General features: G+C 36.7%; 1 protein-coding gene across 2 annotated transcripts in view; it reads left to right on the top strand.

Moving 5' to 3' along the window:
- Window positions 1-526: 526 nt before the first annotated feature.
- The window catches only part of Srr (Serine racemase), a 59690-nt gene continuing 35582 nt past the window's right edge, over window positions 527-24634 (top strand). Inside the window, exons 1-2 of one of the 2 annotated variants that reach the window (XM_075362499.1) lie at window positions 527-839; window positions 20505-20642. In XM_075362499.1, the coding sequence (XP_075218614.1) occupies window positions 690-839; window positions 20505-20642 (288 nt within the window). In that variant the 5' untranslated portion in view covers window positions 527-689. Of the gene's footprint in view, window positions 840-8307; window positions 8440-20504; window positions 20643-24634 lie in introns of those variants that run through there. The other variant, XM_075362500.1, reaches the window with a different exon arrangement.

Genomic DNA, 24634 nt, shown 5'->3' with positions numbered 1-24634 from the left:
AAAAAATAAATCGAAATAAAAAAAATACAAGGTACGGAAATAAAGGACTAAACATCGTTATGCAGTATTTAATTAAATAGAATAACGGGTGACCGGTCAACATTCAGATAATTTTAATTTGTTTAAATATTTTTTTCATGTTGTAGAAATAGCAGACATTTAAAGTTTTCTAACGATTAATGTCTCGAATCGATAAGAAAATTTTGTCCTGAATAATTAATATTCAGAGCCTTGTTAAATTATTATGAAAAGCATTATTAATTCGGCGACAGAAAAAAAGCTTTAATTATTAAAAACGGTTTTTAAAGAGAATTGAAGTTTTGCTATAGACGTAATCGTTATAAAATTACAATTTCAGTGTTAGCTAGAGTCAAGTGTCAAAGGCATGATTTGTTCGTGGTGGCCGTAATTTACAGCGTTATGATAACCCCTATGTCATCGACAGGCGACGGTGAACTCGGCTAAAGATAAAAACGTAGATTTTCCATCTATCCTATGGTGGGGTTAAATTTATAAAAAAGTAAACAACTGAAATATCAATAAGTAGAAGTTATTGGTATTTTAAATCTGCGCCGCGTCGAGCTTTAATTTAGATGTATCAGAATTAGTGAAAGTTTATATAATTTTATAAATACAAATTTCGTTTTATTTATTTTCAGTTTTATAAAAAAAAAACGCCTTACAATAAGATGGAGCCATCACTACAAGAAACTAATGGACATACAAATGGATTAGATAAAAAACAGACTTTCGACGAACCTAAATGTAAACCATTATCATCTACAATAACAAAGGGAGCTGTATCATCTTTCAAAAATGGGCAGTACGTACCAAAAAATGTAAGTAAATGGTAAAAATTTTAACAGCTTACCTGATTAAACTATTATTTAATAGATATTTTAATTACTAATGTAATAATAATAAATTAATAGTATTAAGTAAATTGAGTTACACCGAACTTCCGTGAAAATCCTAATTTTTTACGTGGATAATCTTTACATGGAAATAACAAGAAATAATTAAGTACATCTAAGCAGGTGAGTATTTAAAAAAAAAACAGTTTACGTAAATTAGATTGGCCAAGCCGTAAAGTAAAGAAAATAGGCCAACATACTATAATTTTTTTTTTGGAAACGTATTGATTTTTAACAGACTTAAAACCAACAGGAGATTCTAATTTCATCCGTATGTTTTTTTTTCATGTACATGCCTTAGTCTTCATCAAAAGTACTGATTTCAATGAACGTGTAATCTGGTATAAGAAATTATTCTGGTGGTGCCGTCTTCTTATTTCTTCTCGTTTTTACTTAAGACTAGATATTTATGACGTAATATATGCCATAAAAATGGATTTATGTAACGTTGTCATTTTGATATTAAAAGTGTTTTCATATGAAAATTTAAAAAAAATAATATAAAACACTTGACAGTTACATTAAAAAATATATACATTGCTAGATTCCAAAGAGCCAGATCACGTTCGGTAGTAGTCTTTTTAATTAGTTTCTCTGTATTCTTGTTTTCATATCTTTTACCGAGACGAAGGTTTCTCTACTTTTTCAATCTTTTGTAAATGTTTTTTTTTCCATACGGCCAGATATTTTTATGTTTATTTTTTACCTATCAGTATTTAGAATATTGATATCAATAAAATTAAAATAAATAAAACCAACGATAAAAAAAATCATTTTTCAATTATTGTTTAATTCTTTACTCTTTTTAAGTTAGCATCGAGTTAAAGGGTTAGCAAGTCGATAAAAATTTGTCAGTTGACTTCGTGAAATCGAAATAAAAAAAATATTTAACAGTCTTTCAAACGTATAGCGTTTTTAAAGTCGTTTTAATTCATTACCTTTTAAGCTACACAATAATTCGGATCCATAGCTCGAATTACGGTTTGAAACGATTTGCGGTTATCGTTACAAAAGTGACCTGTTTGAGGGATGACCTGAAAATCTTTCAAAGATTAAAATTCTTGTAAGTGATTCGTCGATTATTTAAGTATGTACTTTGGAACTTCTGGGTTTTACATCATATAATTAGCAAAAAATCGCTATCGGTCCAAAAATTATTTCTTCGGATATTTTTTATTTCTCGAAATTTTGAGGTTCCTGAATTAAAATTTGGAATAAAAAACTACGTAAGTGTTTTTTCCACAAATTTGTCAATTTATTTCAAGAACGGTTTAATTTACAAGGATAAGGTTCGTTGTAACTTTTACATAGTAGCTATTAATTAAATTTAAAAATTGGAGATTTCGAGGGGATTACCGAAGACAATATACGAGGTCTTACTTTGTACTTTATTTCGGTATTCAAATATTATCTGACTTTAAAAAGCTCCAAGAATTGACTCCTTCTGTTCGTAACAATAAGGGTAACAGGGAAATTGTTGTTTCAAAAGTTGGCAACGATACGATTTGCCTTGAATCGCGTTCTTCATGCCTCCGATAATAACTACAGCTGTCTGTTTATGGAGGACGATTGCGATAACGTCGCGGTTCTAAGAGGGACATCGAACGGACAACAAATATAATTTTTTCGTTTGGCTTCACCGACATTAAGTAGTTTAATAAAACGTGATCGAAAAAAATCAATGAACCGTTTGCCGTCGGCTTTCTGTTAGGTATCCGCTTCACTATGGATGACGAGAATGTTTATAACGAATCCTCCTCTACTGATGAAACATCAAGATATGTCGAATGGTTTGTAGGAAGTCTAATTTAAAATTTATTGAAATTTTAAAATTTGGAACGCTAGGGATAGTTGCCGCAACGTTTTCCATACCGATCTGTAAACGCACTGTTCGTCAAAACATCGCTTCAGGGAATATTTTTTCTTCTCAAGGGAATATTTTTTATAGCGTGTGAATTTTCCTCCCACAAAATCCCGTGTTCTATGTGGGAGTACTGTTTAAAGATATATGTATATCACCAAATGCTATCTGGTTACGATGAGATATCGAATAAAAAACTAGAATATTAAAAATTCTATTTAAAAAAAGGGTATTAATCTGAGCAAATATTATTATCTGCCTAATATATGTATATTATAAAAATAAGAGATTTTCTATTTAGAAAAGATAAAGTTGTGTATTGAAGATGTGAAATAAAATTATAAATATTTAATCGGTGACAGAGATCGAAAAGTATCTATTTTTGCGTTTTATTGTTTATCTTTGCGGCCCTGATAATTATTAATTTAAAATATTTCTATCTTTTAAATTATTTATTTAAATAAATTATTTTATTTTTAGCCAAAGGAGTAATCTTATCAACTCGTAAAATTATTTTCCTAATGAACTGCAGAAAGTTATAAAATTTTCTCCGACGAATTAATAAAGGTAAAATAACTGCGCATAAATTATTTTATTTCTTCATACTTTTTAAATAAAAACCAAATATTGCATCATGCTTTTCTTAGTTAAATATGAAGCGAATGAAAATAGTTGTTTTATGTACGTAACTGGTTAGTAAATTATGTAAATTAAAATATATTTCATATATATAATGACAGGTGAACTCATTATCTCGCGTATAAGATTCGAAAATATTTTGCGGAATTCCTCATTATGTTATAATTATTAGAGCTTTTAAAATTCAGAAGCGTCATCGAATCTACCCTGAATTAAAAGAAAATGCATTGTAATAATAATAATAATAATAATAATAATAATAATAATAATAATAATAATGCCCTGAAGTAGGTAATCCCCACTTCCGGAACACAACATCTACGTTCCACGTCCAGGGCGGCAACAGCTGTACTTATGTACTATACATATAGCTGGCTAACGGGGCTCCGAGTAAATTCCTCGGATATGCTTTTCTTTTGACCTGTTTCCATCTTCAGGTCACCAGACGGATTGGATATTTCGGCCACCTGCAGGATATGAACAATTAAACGATTAGGAAGTGGTCACATTCCATATTTAGAGCTGGCGATGTGGCGGCCAGGGTCAATGTTATTGCAGGTGTAACGGAGAGCTCAGAGAACAACTTCAGTGAGAGCGTCTATTTCAGCCGGACCCAGCACACCCTTAGAGATCGAATCCAGCTCATCAGCCGCCGAAAATACATCCCTTGCTAGTTTAGATTCCATAGCAACGTTGCTAACCGCACCAACGAAGCTTTTATCACCTGATGGAAGCCGGAGAACATCATTGGTATCAGAAAGAGAAGTAGATGCCATGTCAGAGGCTCAGACACACTATCATCAGAAGTTGAGGCCATAAGAAGAATTGAAAAATGGTGTAAGAAAGCCTAGGCGTCAAACATAAAGACTCAAAAGTTCTATGAGAATGTGAAATTGCGAACCTTTTTTTTTTTTTTTTTTTTTTTGAAGTGGGACTGGGTTAATGACCAAAGTATTCGATGCCCCTAAAAACCTCAACAAAAAAAATTATTATTATTATTAATAATAATAAATAATTTAATTAATTAATTAACAATAGTCTGACGATCAGACCTTTGACCTAAGAGAACTTGTTATAATATTTTTGAAGAAGCCCCAAGACGTAATTTTAGGAACAATGTTTCAGTCAGGAATATATGATAGGATAAGTGTTTTTTAATAACGATAAATTAATGTTTTATTCGAATTTTATTAGTCGATAATTATTCTAAGAATGGTTTGATAAAAATATTTATCCGCCCAATTTTTTTACATTTCCAGCTTTTATAACTCCAATACAGTAATAAGGAGAACGAATAGCGACGATTATAATTTTAGGTATTCTGTTTTTTTTATTTTTTTACGTTTTGAAGTCTCCTCAGTCAAAAAATGCCAAAAAAAAAGAACTAGCACAAGTGTATGTGCGTACGCGTACGCGCACGCGCGTTTATGTTTGTAGTGTTTATTTTCCTTAATATTTCTGGAAAATATGAGAGAAACCATGAAAAATGGAATGACGATATTAATTTTATTAAGTTTGTGTGAAAATCGCAAAAAGAGGGGTGGGATATTCCCTTTTAACTCCTTGACTGTTATCGGTGCATTATGGTAAAAACTTCATTCAGGAAGACTATTAGTAGTAGTATAATAGTATAAATATTTTAAAGACACCCCCTACCGCTACAACCCTTACGAAAAACCAAAAAAAAATAATAGATCTTTCAAAAAAGAGAGTAAGATGTTCCCTTGGATTATAACACCTTTGTCGACACAATTTGCGGAAAAGTCTATCGGACTTTTTAAAGTAATATTAATGCTACTTAAAAAAAAAAATAAAAGTAAAAACTTATTAACTCCTTCACCACTTTCCTAAAACAATCCCTCGCCTACCCAAAAAAGATAATCTAAATGTTCAGGGTTTTAAAATATTTCCATATTTCAAATATATTTAGAATGGTGGAAGAATCAAGAAGGGGCGGGTCCCCTCTTCGATCCTGGAGGGAAAAGGATATTTTTTTTTAAATGTTTCAACTATTTCCTAGTTCAATAATCATTCTACACGTTTTTTTACACGACTGCCCACAAAGGAGTGTTATGTATTTAGAGTGTATGTATGTATGTATGTTTTTTCCACCGTAGAAGCTCAACAACGGCTGAACCGATTTAGATGTGTGACCCCGCGTTGACATCCTTACGTTACTGGGAGTGGCATAGGCTGCCTAAATATGTAGCAGATTTGCCGGTTGATGCACAAACTTTAATGAATTGAATTAATGAACTGTGGACTGTGTTAATGTCTCTATCATGTGTTAGCTGGGTTTGAACTGAACGATTCGAATCAATCGAATGAATAATACTACAAAAATAATAGAATTAAATGGACGTTAAATAAAATAAAATAATATTAAATAAGTTTAAAAGATTTCTCTTTAATAAAAGTTTCTGTTTAATAATAATGAGCTTCCCGTGGGGACTGCGTGTGAGGCTAGAGTGGTGAAGTGATGCGGACACCTCGTGCGAGGCTAGACCAATCATCTTCATCAACTGGTAATAAACGGGGTGCCCCTGGGTCATTCTTTTGGGAAGTACATTGAGGTTCTCTTATAATACCTCTGCAAACAATCGTCCGATTTTCAAAATCGATTAGCCTGCGGTAAAGCCGAGGCCAGCTTGAGCCCAGTGAGCTCCCACAAATGGTCTTTGTAGCGTTTGATTACGGTACGATTAGAGGTAATGCGGTCGGCATCGGATTGAGGATCGAGCCCACAATTGTCGAATTTGATGCTTTAGAGGAGCAGGGCAAAGTGGAATGGCAAATGCCGCCACTGATATTGTGCTGGGCTGTGACGGTGCATAAATTACAAGAGACTACCCTAGATAGAGCTGTCGTACTCTGTGCACTCGCATCTTTGCCAAGGGCCAGGCCTACGTCGCGTAAGACAATCGGAGAGTTTAGTCATTAGTTGTTTGGATGCCAGAAAATTGCTGAATGGTCCGCACAATAAAAGGTCTTTCGAGGAACTCGATCGCTTAAACATCTTTAAGTTTAGATCGGTATACACCAATTAAATAAATAAATTGAAATGTTTCCACATTTGGCTCAGCTCGTTAAATATGTTATAACTATAAGTTTTCGAATCGTGAATTTTTCTCGATGAACACTAAAATGTATTAAATAATAAAAACAATTATTCAAACGTCAATTTAATAAATAATTAAAACGTCACGACTGCCCAAAAAAAGAAAGAAATTAAAAAGATTGATTTAATGAAAGATATTAAGTCGAGCTAGAAAAAGAAGAAAACAAGGTATGAAAACAAAGGACTAAACATCGTTTTTCAGTTTTAGTTAAATAAAATAATGGGTGACCGATCAACTTTCATGCACTTTTAATTTGTTAAAATATATTTTTCATGTTGTGGAAATAGCAGGCATTTTAATGATTAAGTTCTCACCAGGTCTTACATCGATAAGAAAATTTTATCCTTCAACGAAAATATTTAAATGCAGCCGTGGGGGGGGGGGTTCTGAATAGTAATTATCCTGTATTAAAGAGCTCTGAATAGAAATTTTCCTACATTAAAGAGCCTCCCGACTGCATTTGAAAATTTTCGTTGAAGGACAAAATGTTCTTATCTATGTAAGACCTGATGAGAACTTAATCATTAGACAACCTTAAATGCCTGTTATTTTTACGACATAAAAAATATTTAAACAACTTAAAACTATCTGAAAATTGATCGGTAATCCATTATTTTATTTAATACTGCATAACGATGTTTAGTCATTATTACCAAACCTTGTTTTCTTTTTTTTTAGTCGGATTTATTGTCTTTTTTTTAGTTCTACTTATTAATTTTTTTATTTTTTGACAGTAATGTTTTTTTTTTTTATTTTTATGAGTGTTTTTATTATTAATTACGTTTTCATCGGGTAAGGAATAAATGAAAAATAGATCCAAAATTAATTATTTTCAAATTTATCATGGGGGAAAGAATAAAATGTTAACCTTATTAAAATACGAGAAAGTTTAAAGACATCGTTGTCATCTTTTGCTGGATTTTTAATGAATGCTCTTATAGGTTATTTGCTTGCAGAATAAAATAACTGTGAAGTTAGAATCTTTAAAACTAGTAAAATATGTTTAGTATCGTACCGCATTGAATATTGTACATCGAGCTAAGAAAGATACATGTTAGCGAGTAATAAATTTTAAAAGCATACAAAACTAAAATTTCAAAAGCATCAAACGTTAATTTTAATCAGTAATGCTATTTTATTATATTAATAAGCGATTAATTTCGTAATCTGTCCCTTATGGGGATATATGGTTATTTTCCTACGGTTTTATTATCATAATTATGCAATCAGTAATATGATTGTCGGAAGGTAGTACAATCAAACAAATCGTTTAGACAAGTATATACATATAACATTATAATGTATAATGTTATACATTATAATGTTACACTATAATATACACTATATTATAGTGTATATATATATAACATTATAATGGTAAAATAGAGTGTACTTATTTCTATAACAAACATAATTACATCACTTAAACTTTTTTCAGCTTCTGTAAATCAATTTAATTACGCGTAATTTATTTTCTGTTAAATAAATTATAAAACCGGCAACATAAATTGAAGCGATAAGTGCAGTGAGACAAATAATACCGTAATCTACTAATAAAATTAATTTGTTATTAATTTGCGTAAACATTACCAAGTTTCCCGTTCTATGTTCGGTATCTGTGTAAGAAAAAAAATCACAACCCGATAACCGGCCGTTCGCCATCAGTATCCAGCATTTTCTTATCAGTGAATCTAATTGACCTCTGTTATCTTACAGACTTATTGTAAAAATAATTAAATTAAATATTAAATAAGTATGTTACGATTCAATTTTTAATTCAGTAACAACAAATCGGACGTTATATATCGCTTTGCTCAGAGATACCTATCTCTTTCATTTTGCGTTTTTATTGTTTAATCGGTCACTTTTGTATTGTACTATGGAAGATCAGCGTGTCATTATGCCGGTGAGAATATAGAATATTTTATTATACTGTTTATATTATTATTAATATTTTTTTTTTTTACGGTCATAGTCCTCGTTATTCTTTACAATAACACCAGGTTTAAATCACGACCAGCTTCGTCATATGTAGAGTGTAGGCTCTTAGATTTTTTAAAAACACTAAAATAACAACACCGAACATTTAAACACTCATACATACTACTAATATACTGATAATACTTACAGGGTGTAAAGGGCCCTAAAACTAAAATAAAACAATAAATAAACACAAAAAATGAAAAACTAAAGTCTTGACAATACCATCAATTTTTTTTTTAATTTTCATATTCGTAAAAAACTACTTTACTTAGAGAAGCCTTAAACTCAACAAATTGAACTGACTTATAGAGGTTAATAGTCCACTGGCGTGTGAAGATATGCAACTATTTTTTCTTCTTTTCCTTTTCCAAATCAGCAACAATATTATTTCTTAGACCGAACCTACTATATGGTACACTCTTCCATTAGATGCCTGACTGTAACTGCTTTATTACAAACACCGCACATTGGTCTTTCTTTGCCGGTTAACAAATATGAATTTGCTATTCGCGTGAAATCGATTCTAAGTCTGGTCACCGCTACTTGTTCGCGGAGAGTGAGCTTCACGTCGCTTTTCAATTTACATGGAGACATTTTAACTGTGTTTGGTTCGGTATTTAATTTTCTCCATTCATTACTCCATCTGTTTCTTATTGCATTAGTTAGAAAAATTTTAACACCTGCCACTCGAACAGGAATTATATCCGAGTTACCACAGACTGTTGTCGTTCTGGCAGATTCGTCTGCGCTTTCGTTTCCTGTAATACCAACATGCCGTGGAGTCGATACAAATATACATCGCTGTCCTCGTCGATATAAAACGTTCAAAATGGACAGGATGTTTGTGATAAGGACGTCCTTAATGTTCTTGTTCCAAATTGTTAACGAGTCTGAACATATTAGCACTCTCTCTTTGCAGAAATGTTAAGAGTAGCGAAGAACTTGCTGTATGGCAATAAATTCTTCCGTATAAACACTTGCCATATCTGGCAGTTTCCAAGAATGGGCTTCTCCCATTTATATATATGGAGCACCCAACACCGTGTTAGGATTTAGACTCGTCAGTACAAATTTTTATGTATTCTCGATAACTACTGACGGTTGATACAGAATCCTGTTGGATAATTACTGTTGGCTTCTCTTTTATTTTTCTACAGAAGAGATCAAGTCTTATGTTTACCGTAAGGTAAGGTCTATAGCGGTATTTCTCTTGTAGAAATTTCTAATGGCTCTGTAAAGCAGTTTCATATTTTCTTGTCAATTTATGATACCGTATTCCGGCTGGTCTGGAATAGGTAACAGGAATACCTATTAGCCGAATAGGTAAATTATACGATTGTTAATGCAACCAAAGGATGATTATTAAATGTTTTATTATTTATATGGGTAGAAAGGCCCATATATTTGCCGCATATCTTAGCAATAGGATCTCTCTTCTGTAATGTAATGGCATTATTCCGGCTTCCGACATTAGACTAGTCGCATAGTCGCCGGACTTGTACGGAAAGCGTCTGTGACATATCTTATTCCACTATTATGTATTACGTCTAACATTCGTAAATGCGACTTTCTAGTGGATGAAATACAATACACCCACCACGTAGTCGAGTTTCGACTGAAACAATGCTTTGTACAGCTGCAGTAGTATTACTTTATCTGAGCCCCGATTGATGTTGGATAAACAATTAATAATGTTTACGGCTTTGTTGTATCCAACACTCAAATCCTGTATATGTAATCCCATGTAAGGAACTTATTATTAATAATAAACCTAAAAATCGCTCGTTGCAATTTGTACTTTACCACAGCTACTGTGGCTGGGATACACAATTGACAGATCATCGACATAAACACTTTTGCTGATTTCTGCTGGAATGGCTAGTATCAGTTTATTTACGGCGATCGTGAACAAGGTACCGCTCAACGGCAAGCCTTGTTGTATGCCATTTTCCAACATTCTTTCAGATGAATATTCATTGTTGACACGTACTTGGAAGGTACGGTCATTCATATAGTTGCTAAGTAATTCTGGCAGATTGCCGCGAATGCTCCATTCATGTGTTTGCAGCATTATCCCATGCCGCCAGTTCATATCGAATGCCTTCTGCAGGTCAAAAAAGACTCCGACACAATGTTTTCTTGTGATGAAGCTGCTATATATGATATTTTCTAAATTAATCATTTGGTCAGTAGTTGAGTTGTATTGCCAGAAACCTGATTCATGTGAGTATAAAAGATTTTCTTTTTCTAAAATCCAAACGAGTCGATAATTAATAATTTTTTCAAAAGATTTTCCCATAGGACACGTCAAAGAAAATAGGTCAATAACTATTGGGATCTGTCATATTTTTATCTGTCTTTGGAACTGGAACAATATGTGCTTTTTTCCGCTAGTGAGGGTACGTTCCATCTCGCCATATCTGATTATATAGTTATAGCAATCTACGTTTTGCAGTGATATTCAGCCGCCTGATCATAACATAATGAATTTCGTCAGGACCAGAAGCTGTATTGCCAGTTTTCTCCAACCTTTTACAAGTTCTTCAATTTTGAAAGGTACATTGTATGAATAATTCATTTCAATTCTGAAATTTAGCAGACTCAAGTTTTGTTTTTTGCGTTCAAAAAAATTCATCGTAGGTAGCCGTTTTGCTGACTTCTTTGAAATGATTAGCTGTAGAGTTAATAACTCTACAATTTCCTTTGGAGTATCTCGAACTTCATCTTGATATTGAAGGCAAGTTATGGGAGTAAAGTCTGTACGCTCACAAATAGCCCTCACTTTCTTCTTTGGAAGAAAGTGAGGGCTATTTGCATTAGTCACCCTCTAGTATTATGGGTGGGGAAAGCTGAGCAATTAATCGTGTTATGTCATCTTCCTTCCAATAAAAATTCGGCAAGTATATGCTGCAGATAGTGATTTGCAGTGGACGCTTCATTCTGACTGCGACCGCTTGCAGATTTGTGTTTATTTCAACCGCTTTGGTGGTAGCTCTAGTCGATGGTAATACAGCTGCTTCACCTTTAACTCTTATATTTGGCGGTTGATCTCGGCGAAATGTATTATATCTTGTTAGTTGGAAATTTTCATTTCGGCAGAAATATGTTTCTTTCACAAACATCCATTGATGTTCCATTGAAGAATCGACTCGTTAATTTTTAATTAGTTTATTCTCTAGGTTTGCCTTTCGGCCATACGTTTTTCCTCTTCTTTTGACTTCCTGTACAGCCACCTCATCTTTATAAACAGGACAGTTCCTTGATCTGCATGAATGCTGTCCTTTACGGTTTACACAGGAAGGAAGATCCTTGTATGGTTCTCCTTCATGAATTTCTTCGCCACAAATGCATATCTCTAGCCTTTCGCATCGAGCAGCGGTCTGGCCAAAACGTTGACACTTGAAACATCTCATTTGTTGCGGCACAAAAGCCCGCACTTCCAATTGCTGTATTCCTGCACGCACTTTCTCCGGCAAGATTAGTTTGTTGAACGTAAGGACATGAGAGGCAGACGGAAGAACTTCGCCGTTCGTTCTCATGTTCAGCCTTCGGCATTTAATAACTTTTTGTGCTGTCAACTCTTCTATAATCTCCTGCTCCGTGCAATCAAGTAGATCCCGACAATCCACACACCCTTTGACCTATTGCGGGTGCTGTGAGGTTCAGCTCGTACAGCAAACTCACCTATCTTCTTTAGCCCAAGGATCTTCTACGACTGGTTGTTAATAGTCGTCTCTACATGAAGTCCGTTGTAAGTTTTACGGATTCCATTTACTGGGCCTCCAGCACAATTACTTATCTCTCGAGCGATAAGGAAAAGACTTTCCTCAAAAACTTAACATCCACTCCACTAATTACCAGGTATTTTGTTTTGGAAAAACTATTCTTGTACAGAGCTCTCTGTAAATTCTTAATCTCCTTTTCCATCCTTCCTGACTCATGGCTCTTTCTCAGTTTCTCATCAGGCAAAACGGCTGATTCAAGATGAGGGTGTTTATGTGAATCCTCTGTCATATTTGATGTTTGTTCAATCTCCATGATTTCCTATCCCTTCTGTAGCAAGGCTAGTCACCGGGGTACATTCCCGCCCCAGGGCTGCCATCTCTGGAGTTCCAGCCCGGTACTCCGTTGGAACCGACATATGTCCTGGCAGAGAGAGGATGTGCAATCTCTGCACTGATTCCAGGCTCTCACACACCGAAGTTTTCAGGGCTCCCATGCACCGACATACATGGGCACCTTAGCTACACACTTGCGCAGGAGGCATTTGGACAGCGGAAGAGCCTCCGTTACACCTGCAATCACTTCGGCCCTGGCAGCCACAACGCCAGCTCTAAAAATGGTGTGAATCCATTTCCTTATTTTCATATCTGCAGGTGGGCGAAAAATCCAGTCCTTTAGAACGGCTTGTAGATGGAATCAGGCCGAAGAAATTCCATCTCCGAGGAAAACACTCGGAGCCCCGTTAGCCAGCTCTATGAATAGTTTTAATTTCCTAAGCGTTTGGCACCGTTGATATTAATATAATTTGTATAAATTAAAGTTTCCACTTACCAACAATTTTCAGTATATATGTCCTAGTACATTCGGAGTCACCACTCCAACAACAGGGACTTCATAGAAGATGTAATTCAAAACTCATACATGCACCTTCTCCACGTATAATTATGTTTTAAATTAAAATTGTTACGTTCACAATAGCCGATCGTCGAAAAATTAAAAATAATTTATACGTCAATAAGAATGTAACGACATGTCTATAAGATGTTTACGACTAAATAGCAGTGGGCTCAGCCCACTGCTTGACGTCCTTTATCAGTCGCGCTGTCAATCTGCCCCTTCATCCTCTTACCATCTCTTCTCCCAACGTACCAAACGCTTCCATTTTGGCCTCCTTCCTTTCTAGCTCCTGTTCAGTAAGATATCTCAGCCTTCTTTCCTTCGCTAGGAGGTCGATTGGGATTGCCCCAGCAATCACAAGTATTGCTGTTCCCGAGATTGTGCGGTATGCACAAGCAACCCGTAGTGCTCCTATTCTTTGAACTTGAGTTATTTTTTTTCTACTTTTCCCGATGTTCATCGCGTCTCCCCATATCTCTGCCCCGTACAGGATAATGGACTGGGAAGTCGACAAAAGAAGCCTCCGCTCGGCAGGCCTAGATTCTCTGACGTTCGGCATGGTTCGAATCATCGCAAGGCTGTCGCTGCCCCTGCTACTAGCCGCTTCACTTCCAGTTTCTTGACATTCCATCTTATTCTACGTAATCCTCCTCGGCCTACCGTTTCATTACAGATGTCAAAGATGATGTATTCATTCCTGTGTTCGCAACCAGCCCCAGCCTTGCCGTCATCTCTAGAACGGCGCGATTATTATTATTATTATTCTCCACGGGTAGCCGAGGCACCGGAAGCGACCGTGTACTAGTGGATACCGGAGATTGTGGGGTTACGCCGAGAGTGTCTTCTATTAAGATGAGCGGCGCAACGTCCAAGGAATCGCACGGACGCAAACACCAGGTCAGCTGAGCATGAGACGGCAAATAAGCGGCTCCGTCAAGCCATCGACGTGTGCAAGGCACGCTGCTGGCGAAAACTGACAGAGACCGTGGATACAGACCCTTGGGGGCTGGGTTAAAAGATAGTAATTGGGAGATTGGGGGTCTCGCGGTCACCAGCTTCACTAGACGAGGCTAAAGCGGAGCACGTCCTTAAGATGTTGTTCCCGACCTACACGGTTCGTGCTGAGCGGCACTGCGATGACTTGGGCAACTTCTCGCTGTTCTCGATAAAGGAACTGGGGGGAGTCCTACGGTCGCTGAAGTCCAGAAAGCCCCTGGTCCCGACGGTATACCGGGCGAGGTGCTGAAGCTGGTGGGGCACTGCAAGCCCCGTCTGCTTCTAGACTTGTATAATGGATGTCTGGAGGCTGGGGCTTTCAGCGCCAGATGGAAAACCGTACGTCTTGCGCTGATTCCCAAGGGCAAAAAAGACCCAGGCTCACCCTCCTCCTATCACCCACTGTGTATGCTTGACACAGCTGAGAAGGTATTGGAGAAGCTGTTAAAGAAGAAACTGGGTGCTGTGATGAATCCGGCAGATGGCCTGTCATCCAACCAGTATGGTTTCCGGCAGGGTCGGTCAACCCTAGATGCAGTCCAAGAGGTTATTGAAGCAGTGCGGCGAGCAGAGGACCACAATCATTTTTCGCGCCGTGTGGTCCTTCTCGTTTCGTTGGACGTGAAAACGCTTTCAACTCCGCACGTTGGAGCATTATGATTAGGGCTCTGAGCATTCGGTCCACGTGCTTCGATACCTTCTCAGAATGGTGGACGCATACCTGAGGAACCGCGGTCTTATCTACGAGACTGCAGCAGGCTGGCGTAGGGCTGCGATCATGTCAGGGGCGGCACAGGGGTTGATTTTTCCCTGGTTCCGACCTTTGGAACGCCTTCTATGACGGCTTGCCGAGGCTGGAGATGCCTGAAGAATCGGCCTTGGTTGGGTATGCTGACGATGTCGACCGCGACGTGGAACGCGCCCAACTGAGGCTTAGCCGAGCCATGCACAGAGTCGGTGCCTGGCTGGACGAGCATGGGTTGTGTCTAGCCCCGATAAAAACGGAGATCGTAGTTTTAACGAAGAAGCGTATCAACACTCCCTGCGGGTCAGGGACGGGGTTGTCGAGACCAACCTGGTCGCAAAGTACCTCGGTATGATGATTAACCAGAAAATCAGCTTTGCTGAGCAGCTTCGGGGAGCCGCCGACAAAGCTTCAAGAGCCATAACCGCTTCCAACCGTCTCACGGCGAACATTGGCGGACCGAAGACCAGCAGATGACGACTGCTGATGTCCACGCTCCATTCGGTCGTGTTATATTGAACGGCAGTGTGAGCCCAGCCGTTAAGATTCGAAGGAAACCGGAAGCAGCTTGCACAAATGCAACGCACCGCTGTCTTGCGAGTCGCTTCCGCGTATCGGACAGTTTCCGAGCCTGTCGTGCTGGTGATCGCCGACGTCTACCCATTGCTCTTTTGGCAAGAGAGCACCAGGCGGCCTACAGGAGGCAACGGCAAGAGGAGAACGGGAGACCATCGCCAAGAAGTAACGGACTCGCATGTTTCTCGCGTGGCAAGAAACCTGGGACCACGAGACAAGAGGAGGATGGACTGCAAGGCTTATTCCTCTGGTCAGACCGTGTACGGAGCGGCGGCATGGAGAGCTGGAGTACTACGTGACTCAGTCTTTAACGGATCACGAGTACTTCCCCGCTTATCTCTATGTCATAGGAAAAGCGCCGTTCCCCAACTCCTTGTATTGCCCTGGTGTACGAGACGACGCCAAACACACCTTTTTCAAATGTGCTCGGTGGGCGGTAGATTGAGGGACACTAGAGGGGGATCTCAGAGCAATGAGCCCCCACAATATGGTTGCAAGATGCTCCGTTTCCTGAGCAGCTGGGGGAGTGTGGCCCGATTCATCGGCAACATTCTCACGACCAAAAGGGTGACCTGGATAGTCGTGAAAATTAAGTAGTTAGAAGAACTCCTCCTGAAGTAATGTGTTAAACGGTTCTTGGTCGAGTCCTGGTAGAAAGGAGGATGGTTTTAGTTGGTAGTCTGCTGATGGTTATTGGATAATGCCATCAGTGGGAGCTCGACACTCCGTGAGTAAATGCATTTCCACCTCCCTCTCAACACCAAAAAAAAAAAAAAAAAAAAAAAAAAAAAAAAAAAAAAAAAAACAGAAGAAAATTAATATAATTGTTCATAGAAAGTTATAATAAAATTATTTTGGAACACAAATGGCTTCAGCATATCGTCTTATGGGCTTACGTATTCATTTAAGAAAAGATCTTATAATTTTGTATGATTTCTTTTTAAATTTATTTTTTAAAATAATATATATTTACTAGAGGACTTTTATTTTAATTGCATCAGTGAAGCTAGTCATCGAATATATGCGTCAGTGAAGAGAATTCATGAATATATGTCTACGAGAGATGATTCTTAAAATTAAATCTATTGGAATATGAGTCAGGATAATTTGATCGAGATGTATCGCTCTTAATTTTCTACCGTATTCATGTCAGCACTAGTTCCTAAAAAAGATGTCGGTATGTCTAGACCTAATTCTTTTATTAAGGGCAAACATCTAACAAAGACCCTATTCAGTCGGCGTAAAGTCTGCGCCGGATGTTAGAAAGAAAGAAATAAGTATTTTTAAATTCCTTTCCTTTTTTTTGAGTAAAATTCAAAAGAAACTCTTAGTTCAACCGCAAAATAGTTTAGCAGACGCTTCTAAAACCTCTTCATCCGGGTCTATTCGTTACGTTTCTATGGTAGATTCGTAAGTCGATCAAGTTATTGTTTTACTTGATATTTTATTAATATTATCGTGTTGTGCAAATCACCAATAACTGCTAGGGTAGTTTTTACTATTTCATTGATATAGTTTAACCTTGACCAAACAACAATTTTAATATCGCTCTGATCTCGTTGTAGTATTTATATCGCTTAAATCATTCCGTCGATTTGTGAAAATGATTTTTACTTTGAAAAAAAATCTCGGCCAAATAATCAATTCTTTTTTATTACAAAGGAATTATTCCATTGTTGTTCGCATATCTATCTAAAAATGAGATTATAATTAAATATTATATTTTCAGATTTCGGGAAAATTGTAAAAGATCTGGTAAAATACTACTATGTCTCGGCTAAAAGTTAGCCAATTTTTTTTTTAAGTCGTTTTACTGTACGTAGATTCGTCAGAGAGTTTAAAAAAATCCTTCATGTGCTGTGAACCACTCTTCATCAAATAAACAGTACACTTAACTGTTTACGCGATAAACAAGAAGAAAGTAATCTTTACCAGCTCGCTTTTATTTATTGTTTCAAGTCAAATACCACATGTCGGCTTCATCATTTTATTTGCCAGAGCGAGCAGCGACAACGTAAAATTGCGATCTAATAAATATATAAATAAAAGTATCAGTCCTAAACTTTTATAGGAATAAAATAAGTAAGAGAACATTCAAAACCTGTTTATAGTAATAAAAACATAGAATTAGGTGCGCATTTCGATTGTGAAATAATCATCATCAGAAGTATAAAGATATAGAGAAATAAATTTTAAAAAATCCAAGAAAATGAATACAGTAATGTCTGTATTTATAAAATTAAATTAAAACAGAATAAATCCACGCTATGAACAGTCCAAGCGGAAAGAAAATGGTTAGCTTTCCGTTTGGCCTACTCATCATGAGGTCTATTATTTTATATTTCAATTTTGCTTTATTTTATAGATTTAGGTTTGCTTCTTTTTTTTGTTTTGGTTTACCTTTTGTTTTGTTTCTGCGTTCTCTTAGGTTTTAATAAATACTCATATATACCGGATGAGCTACTTAAAACCGAACAGCTACAGACTAAACACAGCTGTGACATGTACATTTTATGAATGAAATGAAAAAAATAAAATAGAATTTAAATTGAATTTTCTGTTTACATTAGAAAACGTTTATATACGAGTATTTACCATATTTAAAAAAAAAATGTTCGAAGTGAGCGCCCTGCGCAGCGATGCACTTTGTGCTCGAGTGATCATCGAAAGTTATCTGAAGCAAAACGGTGTTATCGATGTCACCAATTTCTTGTTGAATGTTGGTGTTCAGTTCATCGATAGTCCTTATCGGAAATATCCTCACTAGGCAAATCCAGGGAACACGGAGGCCATCGTCCTCTGTCGATAGTTCGTTCTTCTGTAAGTGTCGCACGAACGTGTGCTAATGAATCTTTCATGTGACACGCGGCTCCGTCTTGTTGGTAGAAGCCGTAATTTTTTTCACGATCTTTTAACCGGACGTAAAATTCTCCAAACATTTTACGGGACACTTCTGTACAGACAATCCTATCAAAAAATATCGGCCCCGCTATACGATTACCAGAAACAGCACACCAAACAGATTTTTTCATCGCGAAGTGGACGCTCAAACATCCGGTGAGGATTTTCAATCATCCGATACCTGTTGTTATGGGAATTAACATGCCCGGATAAATGAAACCGTGGCTTGTCTGACGTGAAATACAGCATCGGGTCTATCTGTTCGTAGATAACGTTTCTGTGAAGCCGGTCGCAATAATTAAGACGTTTCGGTTTCTCTATTCCTCTAAGTCATCGTACAGTTGTTACACGATACGGTTTCAAATTTAAATTATGAATAATCTAACGGCAAGATGTGTATTTTACAGCGCTTTGTTATAATAACTCGCTTATAATTTTTTTTCGGACCGGCAGAAATTCTTTGAATATTTGTTACGCCCTGTAGAATCCTAACGATGGTCACCTATTTCGTTTTACATTTTAAACCGAGCCCGTTGTACGCCATTTTTTAACCGATTTGTGAACGCTACTCTTTGCTGTGATACTGGCAATCAAACACTTTTCCGGAAATGTTGGCGAGTTTCTTGAAAGGTTCTAGAACACATATAGTTCCGCTAAATAACCCCGTCTTCGATCAAATAAGGCGTTTTAGAAAAACACAACTGCAAAGAACGAAACTACACTGCACTGAAGCGTGAACAATTTATAACCGACAACACTAAATGAGAGTAGAACTATACACAATCGGCGCTAGTAGTAGCAGCGGTAAAAATGAAACTCAAGTAACTGCTATTCCAGCCGGCTCGTTTCGGTTTTAAGTCGGTCACTCGGTATCGTATATATATATATATATATATATATGAATGAGTAAATTGCATCTATTTTGTATATGCTTCCTTAGAATGTGAAATTTAAGAACGGGGAACTAATAAAATAACTAATTTCATTCTACTGGTTGACAAATGTAGAAACATACAAGCACTATGCACTGGAATATTCAAGTTTTCACATATATTTTTTTACCGAACCTCAACTTTTTTTATTTTTTAATATTATTACAGAACTTTAATTTTGAAAATTATATAAATAAAATTTTAAAGTCTCCATTATGTAACTGCCAAAAACAAAAAAATATTTGAACTTTGCAGATCAGGTGTCAAAATGTGATTAATTCTTGTTTAAATGTTTAAAAAACAATCTACTTTATTAAAGTGAATTTTAAGACAAAATAACAAAATATAGTTATGTATCAGCTTAGGAGAATTTAAATTAAACCGCACTAAATACTATACCGGGAAGATTCATCATTCATCAGCGTTTACAAAAAGCTCGCATAAAAATCAATAGAATCAACTTAACAACAAGCAGTAAAAAATTTAAAAAAACGTAAATTTATTAAACGAATTAATACAATGTACGTCAATCCTAATTGCACACTTTTTAAAATAGTTAGTTTCCTAATTCCTTCACCATTAACAACATGCTGCATATATCGCTGAATAAGAAATAAATTATTATTACGAAAACATTTTCTACCAGTACATTTCTATATTTTTATAAAGCGAATTATTTAAAAAAAATGGTAAATATGTAAAGTTCCTATTAAATGGAAAAATTACCATTATTACCCTTACTGTGAATATCGATGATAGATAATGTACCGATTACGATTTTACGCCTGAGTCAAATATGCTCACCGACAAGAAATGGTTTACGAGTATTATTATTATTAAATCGTGAAAAAAAGAAGCCTTCAGGGGGTATATTCCTTCTGATTCTAGTATTTTATTACCTTTTAGTCATCTAAAATAAAAATAAAATTATTTCATTTTTTAATTTTAATTAAAAATCATAAAAAGTTACCGACGATTAAAAGAAGATATATCAGTACGATTTGTAATAAAATGTATATTGTAATGTGCGTGTGGTGAATCATGCAGGTGCACGATTGTGAAATTTTTTAGGAACGAACATATTTAGATTAGACTTTTTATTATTATTCTATTAAAATGTAATCTAAGTTACTACGGGCTTTTACTATTTCTCATAAATTTAGTGACAGAAATTTTTTTTTCTCTTGTATAATTGATCTATTATATTTTTTTTTTTAGGCAGAACAATTGATCGGAGATGGGCTGTCGATAGATGATCCCCATTGTCGAGCTGAAAGTCCACAAATCATTAGTTTTGCAGATGTCACATCAGCTGCTTTTAAAATAAAAAATGGGATAATAGAAACACCATGCAGCGTAAATACTAATAAATATGCTTCTAATTTTTCAAAATATATATAGTCTATTACAGTGTATTAAATAAACAATGATAATTTAGTACCGAGCGTAATGACAATAAATATTGTACCGCCTAACATTATTTTATAATTCTTTTAATCTCTCAGTAGAAATAGCTACCGCTTTCTTAATTTGGTTAACTGGCATTTTTCCCGCCACCACCCAATTCGGTCGCCCTAGAGCATATGACCAAATGTCTTTGACAAAAATGACTACTGTGCCTCGAACAGTTTAGCGACCAATAATCAAATAGCTCTTAGTGAGCTAACCTAACAGCGTGAGCGGACTAAGCACGGCGCCATACACCACCGGCTTCCGTGTTACAAGCGCTCACTTGTCATACAACTAAAACTAAAACCGGGAAGGCGCACCCCTTGTTATTATACTAAAAGAAAGCAATTTCCTGTTACGACTCGGTCCCTGATTGCCAGCTAGTACCTGTCTACTATATTAAAGCTCTCTTAGAGCTTAATCTGGCTGGTGGCCAGCCATTATCTCTGGATTAGCTTCCCACAGCAGCAGGGTAGAAGTCATTATACCCTTAAATAATCTACCAATGTCGGATGAACAACGCAACCGCATCGAGGAACTCCCACACGGTCTGACAATGCGGCTCTCGCCACACTGACTCGCCGTTTGTGAGCCGCCAATTTTCCCCATGACCTCTAAGTTCCAGGGTGGCCCGGTCTCTGGCCCCCCCAAGAGCAACGCAGTCATATACAGTACAGTCATATGCTCATTTGACTGTACTTCCCCGCAGATACCCAACTCATCAGCCGCCAGGCGGAACCGAAACAGATATTGGTTTAAATTAACATGTGTGATGAGCACCTGGGCAGCCGTTGCGCTTAAAAACGAGCTCGAGGCACACCATCCCCCCAGATCCTGTATAAATTTGTACAACAATTTCCCTTAGTCGTGGTGTCCCATTCCAGCTGCCATGCAACCATCGCGAGGCTCTGCAGCCTCTTCCGCAGGCGAGAGATGGGCAACAGAACGAAATTTAGATCTGGTGCTTTGAGATCACCGTTCCGCTCCGGTACTGGCCCGGCCCAAAACCGCATCCCAAATGCCTCGGCCTCCAACGGCGTTCCAACTCATACAGGACAGAACTCCAACACAAGAAACAAAATGCGGCCTCTATGTCAATAAAAATTGCCAAAACATATTTGCAGTCGACACTTTCCACCTTAGCAAGAGCATTAATATGCAATCCTCGGTGCCAACCCATTTCATGAGGCCATATTGGCCTCGATTTAGAAAACAGTTCATATCAATGCTTTCCCAGAGCCGTTCCACAACCAGCCTTTCCAGCAACTTGCCGATTACCGAGAAGAGGCTGATGGATCGATAACTACTGATCTCACCAGTATCCTTGCCAGATTTTAAGAGCACCCTCACCAAAGCTACCTTCCAGCAAACTGGAAAGCAGCCCCAGCTTAAACACCCCGAGAAAAGTCTACAAAGCGGCTCCCTTATGACAGGTAGCAAATATAAATATATATCCGGGTCAAGCTGGTCAATCCCCGGTGCCTTCCTCAGTGCCATTCGGGAAACCACTCGGTCTATATCTGCGGGATCTACACTCTGCACGCCAGGGAATGGTGTATCAGCCTCCCTAACGCCAATCTCCGCTTCACCATCCGAAGCATCTGAAAACAGAGTATCCAGGAACGCCTGGTAAGTCGCCACAGATGTTAAAGTGTTGTCCCAACCACCAAACCCGCGCTCCGAACACTGGACAGCACGTGCAATGGTTTCGGCCTGCAATATGACTTTGCGAGCTGCCAGAGGTTTCGCTGCAACTCGCGCATGGAGTCTTGCCAAAACTTGAGTTTGGCTTCCTTGACAGCATGAATATATTCATTACGGGCGCGCTGGTAGATCTGTAGACGCTCAGCGCGCACGTCATCGACGATAATCCCCGTTAAGGGGCGATGTCGGTATCTATTCCTGGATGACCTAGCCCTTGCGCGCAACACGCTAAGGTTAGAGGAACACCACTTATTACCAAGCCTCTGCCTGCGTATAACAGACGGAAGCTGCGGTCATGACGGCTCCAGGCACGCTCTGATCAGCAGACTGGCTTCCTGTTGAGGGTCCGTTCATTAGCTGAGACCACCGTAGAACCCTACCAAACGCTTTAATATAGTGGACAGGTACTTGCTGGCATTCAACAACCTAGGCATGTCAGTGAATTGCTGTCTAGATGAAGTAAATTTTAATTTATGGATGTCATAAATATTTTTAGTCGTTGATGGGGTGCGCCTTCCCATTTCAGTAAATATATGACAAGTGAGCGGTTGTGACATGTAAGCCAGTGGTGTATGGCACCATGCTTAGTCACTTACGCTGTCAGGTAAGCTCTAGTAGCTATTTAGGACACTGGTCGATAAACTGCTCAGTAGCCATTTGTGGCACAGACATTCGGTCTTGTGCTTTAGGGTGACCGAATGGGGTGTTGGCAGGAGAAATGCCAGGCAAACCAAAAAAAAAAATACCTTACCTGAAGTCTTATAAAGCACTGTCGTTGGAGAGCAGGTTTTTATTCTAAAAAATGACTACAGTATATAAGAGTATGAGTGCTTTTGTCACCAGTATTCAAAACCGCAATCATCAGTTGGGATAAATATTAAAATGTTGAACTGCGAGAAATCTATTATAAATATTTTATTAACTATCGTAACAGAGCTGTAGGAGTTCAGCTCAGGTGAAGTCCTACATATGATTCATAGCTTGCCTCTTTATTTAGAATTCTCCATAATTAATCAATGATCCTGAAATTCTTGGTAAAACTGAATTAAGTGTATGATGAATTTCAGTTAGATTGCATACTTTATTTCAGTAATTTTTCAAGAACATTGCCAACTCAAAGTGCTCCAATAAATTTATAAATGTAGTTTTATAATGATCTTTCTCTTATCAGTGACATATTTTTTAATGTTTTAATGTATTTTATATAAAAATAAAACCGTAACTTCCTTAATATGCTGATTACAGTGAAGATTTTTATTTTTCATGTTATGATTTTTTTTTTTCACTGATATTTTTTTCTGCTTATAATATCTATCATAAACACGGTGTAGGCTTATTTAAAACTAGACTGATTCAGAAATGAATTCGATCTGAATTTGTTAATCGCTTCTAAATTTTTTTTCCTTCAAATTTGTACACATACATATATGAGTAAGGTATTGATTGTTACCATTAAATTTTTGAATCTTAGATTCAAAAGAGTAAATAGCTGAAACAGGTTAAATCTACACATCAAGTATTTTTTATTTTTCTAGGCTTTGTAATTAAAAAAAAATTTAATTTCTAAGCTATTATTTAACTTTCAGATCGTTGTTTATAGAAATGAGCTAATGCAAATAATGGAGCTGTAGTTCTGCACTTGCACACATCTGAAGTGTATGCAGACTTTCAATAAATATGAAACAATATATATAAAACGATGCCATGTTGTGGCATTGGTACATAATCTGAGTAATCTAGTTCCTACGGTTAATTTTTTGATTATTTAATTCTGTACTGTTTGTTTTTATGTCTGTAAGAATACAATGAATTTTGGTGTAGTTTGTAATTAGATAAGATATTTCATATTATTAAAGACTAATGTTGTACTTTTTTAAAATTAAGGATTCACATCTGTAACAGTTTTGTTTTCTGATGCCCACCAAAGGGCTTTTTCTACTGTTAAAAATGATGTAATCATTCAGTAAAGAACAGTAAATATTTAAAACCGATTTAAAGAATTATTCATATATATGAAATTTTTATCAATTTTTCTGGTCGGCAGCAATAAAATAATTCTGGTAATTTATATTTATTGAAACCTGAAATATTCATCAAAATGTAAAAACAATGTTAAAATATAGCTTAAAGGTTGAATCACTTTTAAGTAAAAGAAAAAAATCATTTGCCAGGAAAGTTTAGCATCGCTAATACCA

The sequence above is a fragment of the Lycorma delicatula genome, chromosome 4 (genome assembly GCF_047948215.1).
Source record: "Lycorma delicatula isolate Av1 chromosome 4, ASM4794821v1, whole genome shotgun sequence".
Taxonomy (NCBI): domain Eukaryota; kingdom Metazoa; phylum Arthropoda; class Insecta; order Hemiptera; family Fulgoridae; genus Lycorma; species Lycorma delicatula.
The sequence above is the reverse complement of the archived record's forward strand: the minus strand, read 5'-3'. Positions and strand labels throughout refer to the sequence as shown.